The sequence below is a fragment of the Microtus ochrogaster genome, unplaced genomic scaffold (assembly GCF_000317375.1).
Source record: "Microtus ochrogaster isolate Prairie Vole_2 unplaced genomic scaffold, MicOch1.0 UNK70, whole genome shotgun sequence".
Taxonomy (NCBI): Eukaryota; Metazoa; Chordata; class Mammalia; order Rodentia; family Cricetidae; genus Microtus; species Microtus ochrogaster.
Window position 1 is genome coordinate 19,249 of NW_004949168.1, and position 12,357 is coordinate 31,605.

The following is a 12,357-nucleotide window of genomic DNA, read 5'->3' on the forward strand; positions in this document are numbered from 1 at the left end:
TAAATGAACACAGTGTCCGTGTAATTATTTCGGGTAGAGCTAGCCATGTGGGCGGCCGGGTGCCGGGACGCAGCCCGCCGCTCCTATTTCTACAAAAACTAACTTTTAGGGGCCAGCAAGACGGCTCATTATGAAAAGGTGCCTGCTGTCCAGCCTGATGACCTGAGTTCCATCCTGTCACCCACGTGACAAAGGAGGGAATCATCACCTGCAAGTTGTCCTCTGACTTCCAGACAGGCACCTCTCCCAACCATATACACACAGACAATTTTTTTAAAAAGTTTTAAAAAACTTAAATATTTTAAAGCGTTAAAAAGTATTTTGGGTAAGGTATATTCTAAAACAAAGAACTTATAATAGATTGGAATCTAATGTTTGGTTTCATAGGAAACTGTTGGGTTCACAATTCTCTCTCTCTCCCTCGCTGTCCCAGAATTCCCTCTGTAGAGCACATTGATAGTGAACTCAGAGACCCACCTGCCTTTGCCTCCTGAGTGCTGAGATTAAAGGTGTGTTCTACCACCATGTAGAGATTTCTTGAGCTTTTTGGCAAAGACTGACTTGTAGTGATTTTTTTTTTAACATAGGACTAGGAGATTTTATGAGAAATAGCTAAACATTGTAGCCAACCTAAGAAAGGAAAGAAGAGTTGGGGCAAGGGAGATTGTTTCCTTAAAGCTTTGCAAATCCCAGGCACAACTGCTACTCATGAGTAGAGGTACAGAGAAGCGTATTTGGACTCAGGAAAGGAGCTATTTTCTTTTTAAATAACAGGCAAATTTAGCCTAGGCAACCCTAGACAACTCTGAACCTACTGCCTCTACCTCCCAAGTGCTGGGATTGCAGGCATAGGCTACCAGGCCCAGTTCATGCAGTGCTAGGTGCTGAACCTAGGACTTTCCACATGCCAGGCAAGCAAGCACTGTACCAACTATGCCCCAGGAATTATTTTTCAGACCTGAAAACCTATTCACAAAGTATGGCTCTCAGGAAACATTATGCTCCTTTTATAGAAATAAAATTTAAATTTAATTGCTAGAGCATTGCCTACAGCTTCCTAGTTCTAACCTTTTATTTCCACTGAATGAAATCAAGAAGAGGAGCAAGTTGGAAAGAAAGTGCTCTTTGGCATTCCGGCTGCTTCCCTAGCCCTAGGAGCATGCACCTTCCCTTTCTTAGTCTAATGTTGGGTGTTGTTTTTCCTCTTGGAAACAGGGTCTCGCTGTATAGTTGAAGCTGTGAATCAGTTCTTAAAAGTTGTCCTTCAGCATCCAAACGAATACCGTGGTGTGCCCTTCATTACCATACACAAAAACAATAAATGGGGGAAATATAATGAAAGACATCGTGGGATTTTTAGATACCCTGGAAAGTTACCCAATGCTTTCCACTTCTAAAGGCCTATGATTCCAAGAATGATTATCTAAGTAGAATTTGTGGGTTTTTTTGTTTTCTTTTTGAGTTAAGGTCTCACTAGGTAGTTCTGGCTGACTTGTACTCACTACATAGAGCAGGCAGGCCTTGAATTCACAGAGATCTGCCTGCATCTGCCTCCCCAGTGCTGGGATATTAAAGTCATGTGCCATCATGTCTGGCTAGGAATTTTACTTTCTCTAAATCCCTCACCTAGATAAAAATAACCACTTTCTTCTTCCTTCCCTAGTATACTTCCACACATTTCTATCATAATGCTCATCGATGTATGGTGTAAGAAAGAGGGTCTTCTGTCTAGGTGTTACTTTCATTGGTTAAATAAAGAGACTGCCTTGGCATAGTTGATAGGGCGAACTTAGATAGGCGGAGAGACAGAACAGAATTCTCAGAGGAAGAAGGCAGTGTGGCAGACACCATGGCTCTCCTCTCTGAGAAGGACACTGGTTAGACTCATGCCGGAAAGCCACGGTCAAGTGACAATACACATTAATAGAAATGGGTTAATTAAGATGTGAGAGTTAGCCAATATGAGGCTAGAAATAATGGGCCAGGCAGTATTTAAATGAATATAATTTGTCTGTTGTTATTTCGGGGTATAAGCTAGCCAGGCGGCCAGGAGCTCCTTTTACAACAAATGTATCGTTGACTTATTTCTCTTTATGTAAATTGTTTGGTTTGTTTGTTTTTTGAGACAGGGCTTCTCTGTATAGCTCTGGCTGTCCTGGAACTCGCTCTGTAGACCAGGCTGGCCTTGAATTCAGAGATGATGCCTCTGCCTCCTGAGTGTGTGCACCACTATGGCCTGGCCTTCCTGTAAAATTGTGCTAGCACTGAAACATATGGAGAAACACTTTGGAAGGAGAAACAGAAGAACAGACAAAAAGGAAGTTTGAGAAAAGAGAGAGAGCGAGAGGTAAGAAGAAAGCCAGGCAACTCTATTGACATGCTGTAGTTCAGGTGAACTCTGGATGCTTATCTAGTTCTGTCAAAGCAGTACCGTAATTGCTCCGCTCTGCTACATGCTTGTTTAAACAACAGTACCTCATCGCTGAACAAGATTATAGTTGTTAAGACTATTTTAAGAGTCAAAACCTTTTTATATGAATACCTTCAGTTTGGAGAAGCATATTAGTAAGCAATTTAAAAAGAAGAGCATATTGAATTATATAAGCCTAAGTTTATATCTAAAAAATAAATGTTCTCCCTATTAAGTAGGTTTAAAAAGTTACTATGAGCCTGGACTAGTGGCACACTCCTTTAGTCCCAGGAGTTGAGAGGCAGCAGGATCTCTTGAGTTCAAGGCCAGCTTGGTCTACAAAATGAGTTCCAGGAAAGCCAGCCAGGGTTAAACAGAGAAACTCTATCTCAAAAAACCAAAAAGCCCACAAAGAGTATGTCAGTGGTTCTCAACCTTCCTAATGCTGCATCCCTTTAATACAGTTAGTTCTTCATGTTGTGGTGACTCCCAACCATAAAATTATTTAGTTACTACTTTATAACTGTAACTTTGTTACAATTATAAATCATAATGTAAATATCTGTATTTTCTGATGATTTTAGATCTTTCATGTGAAAGGATCACTGGAATCCAGAGGTCATGCCCCATAGGGTGAGAAGTACTATAATGACTGTATTCTTTATTAAAAAAATTATTTAGATACTTATTTTGAAGCTATTTTAAAAAATAGGATGGCAACATGGCCCAAAGGGTAAAGGCACTTGCCATCATGCCTAACAACCTGAGTTCAAATCCCTGGACCTATCTGATGGAAAGAAGGAACAGATTCCTCCAAGTTGTCCTTGGAGTGGTTATAGGTACAGAAGCATGAAGCCTACTACATATTCTCAAATGATTATTAAAGATATATGATGGGAGGATATGTTCAAATCACATTATATATTCATAAAAAAATCTCTGTAGGAAGTAGGGTGGTGGTGGCACAAGCCTTTAATCCCAGCACTCAAGAGGCAGAAACAGGTGGATATCTTTGAGTTCAAGGCCAGCCTGGTCTACAAAGTAAATTTCAGGACAGCCAAGGCTACACAGAGAAAACCTGTCTCAATAAACAAAAAGCAAACAAACAAAAATGGTGAACAGTATAGGGGAAATACGCTCAATGTACAATATATACTTGTGACATAGTACCATGTACAATAAATAGACACAATGAAAAGGATTTTTTAATATGTGTATAATAATGTTTATGAGGAAAAACAATAATGTATATGAGAAAAAACAACTGAGGTGAAATAACAACTGTAAATCTGGATAACAGATTTACTATTCTTGTAACTTCGTTTTTAATTGTAAAATTTTATTTTCTTTCTTCCATTACTTTTGAGAGAAGATTTGGCTATGAAGTTCTAGGTAGGCCTCAAACTCAGAATACTATGGCTTCAGCTTTCCAAGTACGAGGCTATAACTTTGAAATTCTGACAAAGTATTGATAAAAATCTTACGCTCATTTGCATGCAAACATAGAATAACATTTATTAGGCAGAAGAAGATAAAGGGTTACTCACATGGAATTAAACATTCCCATTAAGGCAGTAAAACAAAAGCCAATTGCAAACATGGATTTCATTCGTACCTATAAGGAAAGCAACAACAACAAAAAAAGATCATTTCACACTAAAAATAAAGAAATAAGACATCCTCCAAAAATTGAAGTGTCATGTAATTTCTTTTAAAAGGTTTCCACTGGGTGTGGTGGCATACACTGGGACGCAGACACATGCTGATCCTGTTAGTTTGACATCAGACAGGGTTACACAGTGAGACCCTGTCTCAAAAACAAACAAATGAAAAACAAAAAGTTCTCCTTGGGGGGCTGGAGAGATGGCTCAGCGGTTAAGAGCACTAGCTGCTCTTCCAAAGGTCCTGAGTTCAATTCCCAGCAACCACATGGTGGCTCAAAACCATCTGTAATGAGATTTGGTGCCCTCTTCTGGCGTGCAGACATCCATGCAGACAGAATGCTGTATACATAATAAATAAATAAATCTTTAAAAAAAAAAAAAGTTCTCCTTGACAAAAAGCTCTTCTTCCACCTGCAGTTTCTCCTCTCCTTACTTGAACTGGGATAGCTCTGAGGCCCCTTTCTGGCCAACCAGTCAGCAATAACAAGTGTTCACTGGGATCTATGTTCTATTATTATTATGATAAAGTCTGGTTATGTTGCCAAGGCTGGTTTTGAATTCTTGATCTCACTGACTCTGCCTAAACCTGCTGAGGATCACAGACATGTACAACTACAATACCCGGATCTGAAAAGCACTTTTTAAAATGACAAACTTGAATATTCGTAGGATTTTTTTCAAGGGCTGGGGTGGGGTGGCTGGAATGAAGAGTAAAACACCTCAAGGAAAAGCATTAATCAGACAAGAGAATTTTGACTGAGGGCATGCTAAGCTTAGGGCTGCCAACCTCTTGATTTCATGAGCAACAGAAAGAAAGCAACATGGTAGACCATTGTGATTTTGGTATCATGTTATGTGCAACTAAATTCTTATTAACAGATCTCTGTGAGTTCGAGACCAGCCTGGTCTACAGAGCTAGTTCCAGGACAGGCTCCAAAGTCACAGAGAAACCCTGTTTCGAAAAACCAAAAAAAAAAAAAAGTTCTTATTAAATGCCACATCCCATAAATACATATAGACGGTTTTCAGATAATTTCCAAATAGTGAACATGTTTAAAAATGTGCTAAAGGTAAGAAAACTCACTTTTTAAAGTATTTCCCTGTAGCCAGGTCCACACACCTTTAGTACCAGCACTAAGGAGGGAGAGGCAGACTTCTAAGTTTGAGGCCAATCTAGTCTAGAAAGTGAGTTCCAGGCCAGACAGGGGTACATAGTAGGACCATGTGTCAGGAAAAAATAAATACTATCTGTAAATTATAGTCATCCTGGAAAAGAATTTTTAGAAAATGAAGAAGCATAGCCAAGATCTCTCAGTAAGTGAAGAAACTCATGGAATCTTGAGATGTGCTATTGCTAAAAACACAGAACTTAAAGGCAGTCCTGAGTCAAGTGAGGAGTAAGAGGGCTAGGAAATCACTTCTCCTTACATTTGTATGACAAACAACCAAAACTCTTAACTATTTACAATGTGCCACCCCTATACTGGAATTATATAAACAGCATAAACCCAAGATTCAGTACGGACACAGGTGGAAAAATAATTGTATTTAAAACTAAAAAGGGGGCCGGGCGGTGGTGGCGCACGCCTTTAATCCCAGCACTCGGGAGGCAGAGGCAGGCGGATCTCTGTGAGTTCGAGACCAGCCTGGTCTACAAGAGCTAGTTCCAGGACAGGCTCCAAAGCCACAGAGAAACCCTGTCTTGAAAAACCAAAAAGGGGGCTGGATATATGAAACAGTGGTTAAGACCATTGGCTGCTCCTTCCAGAGAGGATCTGGGTTCAATTCCTAGTACTCAAATCTGAAGGCACCAGGCATGTACATGGTACACGACACACATGCAGGTAAAAATGTCTATACACATAAAATAAGTAATAATAGTTATTTTAAAAAGAATAAAACTTTAAAAAGAACTTTTTTAAAAAGCAAGACATGATCAGAGTGGTGGTGGCGCATGCGTTTAATCCCATCACTTAGGAGGTAGAGACACGAGGATCTTTGTGAATTAGAGGTCAGCCTGGTCTACAGACCAAGTTCTAGGTCAGGGCTCCAAAGACACATAGAGAAACCCTGTCTTGAAAGACCAAAACAGAATAGAACAAAACAAAAAAACCGAGACATGCGTGTCATAGTAACTACTGTATCCTAAGTGATGGAAACAACTGCACATATGTTATTGCGCCAGCATTTTATCTCTACTGGTGTTTGTGCTCATCACTCCATTGCATACGAAAACTTGGATATATCGGTGCGGGGGACAAAAAGGGCAAGACACTTCTGAAGGAAACAAATATAACCCCCCAAAGCATTGTTTCTTTGAGGCAAGGTATCCCCACGCAACCCTGAAAGGCCTGGAACTCAGAGAGATTCCACTTGCTTCTGCTTCTGAGTGCTGGGATTAAAGGTATGCACCACCATGGTAGCTTCAAAAAGAAGTTTAAATGTGGCAGCACATTTTTTCTATTTAGTCCAATAATACCTATTATTATTACTTATACCCCTGAAAAGTGATAAAGTGTAAGAACTTAAATCAGCCAAAGAACTTAAATGTAGCCGAGAGGGGCAGCACACACCTTTAATCCCCACACTCAGGAGGCAGAGGCAGGCAAACTTCTCTGAGTTTGAGGCCAGCCTGGTCTACAAAGCAAATTCCAGGACAGCAATGGCTACACAAAGAAACCCTGTCTCAAAACAAAAAAACAAAAAACCTAAATGCAATGCATTTGATGCAAATAGGACTTTTGCTTAAAAAAAAAATAAAATAAAAAACAGCTTATGTGGTCTCTGGCCTCTCACCATTGACAGGTCTCGATTGTTGTTCTTTAGTTTCTCTTCTTGTCTCTCTGAAAAGAATTAATAAACTGGTTAGTACAAAAGTATTGAACACAGCATAATTCTTGAATAAATTAACACTGTCTAGAGGTTACAAAAGCATTTTGTTTCAATATCATTCAACAAAATGAAGTGAATAAGTGCAACAACCTGTTACTTACTTTGCACTAACAGAATGTTTAAATATAGAAGAGTGCCAAAGTTTTCCCACTTAAATAAAAGTGCTCTAAGTGGTGCTCACAGAGTGATGATAACCAGCAGCTGTCTGACTGGACTCAAGGCCTACTAAACAAGAGGGAAATCATGCTTAGAAACCTAGCCGACTTCCTGGAGCTAGTGCGGTCACAGCAAAGACTACTGGGGCTAGAGAGACGGCTCAGCAGTCAAGAGCACTGGTTGGTCTTCCAAAGGACCTACGTTTACTTCTCAGCACCCACAGGGAGGCTCACATAATAAAAGTTTGAGAAAAACCATGTACTACCGCCACTTTGTTAGGCCAGCATAGCTAGCTCCTTACTACACTCTGCATCTCATCCTTAGACCACAGGTAGGTGTAGCCACCACCGCATCAAAGCAGCTTCCTGCAGCAAATGGAGGCCACCACAGAAAACCACAGCTGGACACAAAGCAGAGATCAACAGATCCTGGAAAACCTGGTCCCAGTGACTACATCAACCTCACAACTCCTGTATCTATGCTCAGGGAACATCACAAAAGAGGGAGAAAAAAGATTGTAAGAGCCAGAGTACCAGGAAGTCTGCTGGTAAACAGTCTCTTCTAGAAATGGCTGCGTAAACAAGACCAGAACAATGGGAATATCAATAGACGTGAACATGGAAGGGGAAAACGTCACAGGGTCCTCTAGACGAAGAACTAAAGACAACTAAGGGGAGAGGGAGAACTAGCTTTGCTCAGGCATGAGCCCCCTTACTGGTTATCCAATACAAACTAGTCAGCCTTGAAACCATATACACACAAACAACAAAAACAGACAAAACATTGTATTTATATACTTATATATGCATAGACATATATGTATGTAAAAATAAGAAAGAATAGAAACTATCAATTTGAGCATGGGGGCAGATATGGGAAGGGTTCTAGAGAGAGTATCTGGGGGGGCTGGAGGAAGGAAAAGGGGTAAAGTGATATAACTCTAATTAAAAATATGTTAAAAAATAAAAAGATAACAAAAAAATTAAGTTTTATTTAGGTTATATCGCACCTATCTTCTTTTTTTGTTGCCGGCCAGCTGACTCTGTTATAGTTTCCTTCTTCTTTTCTACTGTAAAAATAAACACATAAAACTACATATTAAAAAGATGCTTTATCACAGATGAATTACAAGAAAGTTACACTGAAAAAAAAAACTGTGCCCTAGTAGCATTTTTATGCTAGTAAGTAGAAGCAAGCAACAAAGAAATCTTATGACTTTTTTAAAAAGATTTTTGGATTTCCCTGCTAGAAGCATAAAGTCCCCAAGGTAAGAAAATCCTGGAAGAGAGTCCTGTTTGTTACGGTAAATATAATGGTCTTAGATATGGTGAGCAGCCATTATCAACATTGAATAAAGAACGGTGAACTGTAATTGTAGAAGTCTAGGCTTCAAAACAAAAGTCTGGGTTTAGTCTCCAGTTCTTTGTTTTCTTGTGATGTAAGTCTATCATTAGCTTTCTGTGTCTGAGTCTCCTGTCCCATAAGGTGGAGACGTTTATATAACCAACCACAGTGGTTACTATGTGAACCACTGCTGAAGGTTGGTTGAACTCAAGGCTTTGAATGTGCTAGGCACAAACTCCATCACAGCACTATGCTCCAGACCCTCGAGTAAGATCAGTTAAGGGGGAAGAAATGGAAGAAGAGGCAAGGAATACACTTTGGCTGGAAAAGTGGGCTTACTTATCACTCACAAAGCTCTGAGTACAATCTCCAGCACCCCCAAAACTGGATGCGATGGCGCATAACTGCAATTCTAGCACTTAGTAAGCAGAAATGAGAGGATTAGAAGTTCAAGGTTAACCTCAGGTAAATAGAGTGCAAAGCTAGCCTGGCCTACCTAAGATCCTATCTAATACCAGGCAGTGGTGGCACACGCCTTTAATCCCAGGACTCAGGAGGCAGAGACAGGAGGATCTCCGAGAGTTTGATGCCAGCCTGATCTACAAAGTGAGTTCCAGGACAAGCCTCAAAGTTACAGAGAAACCCTGTCTCAAAACAAAACAAAAAAGATCCTGTCTAAAATTTTTTTAAAAATCTTACAAAGAACGGGCAGTGGTGGCGCACACCTTTAATCCCAGCACTAAGGAGGCAGAGGCAGGCGGATCTCTGTGAGTTCGAGACCAGCCTGGTCTACAGAGCTAGTTCCAGGACAGACTCCAAAACCACAGAGAAACCCTGTCTCGAAAAACAAAACAAAACAAAAAAACAAAAAAAAATCTTACAAAGATGTAAGGAAATGAGAATAAAGATAGCTGTAAGAATTCTAAGAAAACAAGCTAGCTGTGGTTGTGAATGGCTGTAATTCCATCCCTTGGAAGGTAATCAGGAGAATCAGTTCAAGGTCATCCTCAGCTAATAGTGAGTTCAAGGCCAACCAGGGCTAAATGAGACCCACCTCAGAAAACAAAACAAAAATAATACTGCATACCAATTGTGCCTATAAAGAATCATTCAAAAAAGCCAGGGGGAGACGGCACACACCTTTATTCCCAGCATTCAGGGAGGCAGAGATAGCCGACTCTCTCTGAGTGTGAGGCCAGCCTGGTCTACAGAGTGAGGTCCAGGCCAGCCAGAGTTACACAGAGAAATCCTGTCTGAAAACAAAACAAAACAAAACACAAAGCAAACAAATAAACAAAAAGAAGAATTCAAGTAGTCAAGTCCCAGGAATTGGGGACCTGAGGTTGCAATATCATAAATCTGAGGCCTGCCTGGGCTACACAAGACCTTGTTTATGTGATTAAGTTGTACCCAGTTTAATTTTTAACTTTACTTCAAAGGCAACAAATTTTATCTCTTTTCATCATTTTTTTCAAACATTTTTCAACTTTCTCACCTAACTGAAACTTGGCTTCCCTAAAGGGTACCACTCAACTTAGAATTTCTCCCCTAGCTTCTTTTCTATCTACATTCTAACTAGCCCACAAGGGACTTTAGGACCACCTGCATCAGGAGGCTTCCATGGTCCCTCACAGCAGAACGGACCCTCTTCTTTAGCATGAAGACTGTACACATACATCTGCCATGACCCCTTTCCCCTTCAGCTTTGTTTCCCCCTTAGGCAGGGTCTCAATAGGCAGCTCTGGCTAGCTTGGAATTCACTACATAGACCAGGCCTGCCACATCTCTGAGTGTTGGGATTAAAGTGGAGCTCCACCACACACAGATTCCTTTTAGCTTTATTAAAGACAATGCACAAGCCGGGCGATGGTGGCGCACGCCTTTAATCCCAGCACTCAGGAGGCAGAGGCAGGCGGATCTCTGTGAGTTCGAGAACAGCCTGGTCTACAGAGCTAGTTCCAGGACAGGCTCCAAAGCCACAGAAAAACCCTGTCTCGAAAAACCAAAAAAAAAGTCTTTGATTTCAAGCCAGGTGGTGTGGTACACACCTTTAATCCCAGCACTCAGGAGGCAGAGGCAGTCGGATCTCTGAGAGTTCGAGGTCAGCCTGGTCTACAAAGTGAGTTCCAGGACAGCCAGAGCTGTAAACAGAGAAACCCTGTCATCTTTGGTTTCTATTTTTACCAAGTTGGATTACGGTTTTTATCTGTAATGTGAGACTGATGTTTCTGTGTAGCCCACGACGGCTTGGAACTCACAATTCTGTCTTGATCTCCTGAGTGCCAAGATTTCAGCGTGTGCCCCAACCAAGTACACAGAACTATTTTTATATTCTTAGTATCAGTTGGTGCTCCTAAAATAGTTACTATGCAACGTGTGCCATACGCCTTTGACTCCAGCACTGGGGAGGCAGAGGCAGGCAGAACTCTGTGAGTTCGAGGTCAGCCTGGTCTACAGAGTGAGTTTCAGGGCTGGCTTCATAGCTACTGAGAAACCCTGTCTAGAAAAACCAAAAAAGTCACTGTGAACATGCACTCAATGACCTTAAGTGAAACCACCACATTCATCATACTCACATTTTTTACTTTGTTTTTCCACTTCTGCCTTCAATCTCTTGTACTTGTCGGTCCTGTAAACCAGGACCCACGTTATTCCTAAAATATTAAAGCGAACATGCTAATGAGGAATTATTGGAATAGTCACAACAAACTATCTTTAATTGTTACTGATGGAGACAAAAGGATTTCAACATGTTGCTCTATATCAGTAATTAACCTCTTCCAAAGTCAGATCAAAACATGTTCCTTATTTTTTTTAATATATCCACAAATATGTCAAAGGAAATCGGATTCCACAGTATCCTCACGCTTCTCTCGAGAAAACGCCAAGGATTTTTTGCAGCAGACCATGCAGGCCGCAGGAAGTGAGGCTCCCGATGTGCCCTTCCACCCTGAGCCTAACCGAACGTCTAAGGAACAGCCCCTCTCACCCTCGGCGAGCAGCGCGGTGCACACGGAGATAAAAACGATGAGCAGCGTGTCTGCAAACATGGTGCTCATCTCGCTGGTCCGTGCCGGCGCTCCCACCCTTCACGGGGGAAGCGCTCCAAAGCCAGCGAGGGACCTGGACAAGCCTTCCCGGGACCGAGGAACACTACAACTTTGACAGCACGGAGGCCGCGCTTCCGCTTCCGGGACACTGACCCGGAACTGCAAGTTTCACGCTTGCTGTGTGGCCGCTTGTATTGGAAGAAAGCAACCCGCAAGTCTCGGCGGCTGAAGCGAGCGCTAAGACCGGGTCTCGCGAGAGTCGGAAGTCCAGTCCCCTGGGGAATGGCGGCGTCGGTGTCTGCTCCTCTCCGGTTGCCCGCCTACTTCGGCACTAGACGCCTGTCACTTGGCTTCTGGATTTTGCCTTCACTCCCGACCTCCGAAAAGTTCGGCAACGCGTCCCCAACGCCAGGGGTTGGACCTCGCCCCCAGTCGTGGAGCTGGGCGCGCCAAGACGAGGTAGCCATGGGTCGCTGGTTGAAAGAAACCGTTACTACGCCGGAGGAAGCTGCACACGCCGCGGCTAAGGTTTTATTGGAAGCAGGGCCAGAGTTCTGCAGTGGCACAGTTAACTGGAAAGACATGGAAACTTTGAATTTCGAGAATGAGAAGTGGTTTTAGAAAAAGCAAAGAACTTTCTAGGCAAAGTGAAAGGCGGGGCGGGGGCGGGACGACGGTCCGGGATGTGGTGTTTGAGAATGCATGATGTGTAAAAGCAGCAGCAAATAGAATGTCTCTAGAGAGGGTCGTAAACTCCAGTGCCGTCCGTGAGGGACTGTAAATTACCTGTGCAAGCTGGACCGAAGAAGATGATGGGAAGGCCTGTGACGGATAAGAGCTC

At 42.1% G+C, this 12,357-nt stretch overlaps 1 protein-coding gene across 1 annotated transcript in view; it reads right to left on the bottom strand.

Annotated features, from left to right (window-relative positions):
* Positions 1-11,668, bottom strand: part of Tmco1 (transmembrane and coiled-coil domains 1) — a 22,505-nt gene extending 10,837 nt beyond the window's left edge. Inside the window, exons 1-5 of the mRNA XM_005370080.2 lie at positions 11,456-11,668; positions 11,043-11,120; positions 8,132-8,191; positions 6,871-6,917; positions 3,958-4,025 (exon numbers count right to left, since the gene is read on the bottom strand). Coding sequence (XP_005370137.1) covers positions 3,958-4,025; positions 6,871-6,917; positions 8,132-8,191; positions 11,043-11,120; positions 11,456-11,525 — 323 coding nt within the window. The 5' untranslated portion in view covers positions 11,526-11,668. The remainder of the gene's footprint in view (positions 1-3,957; positions 4,026-6,870; positions 6,918-8,131; positions 8,192-11,042; positions 11,121-11,455) is intronic.
* Positions 11,669-12,357: the final 689 nt, after the last annotated feature.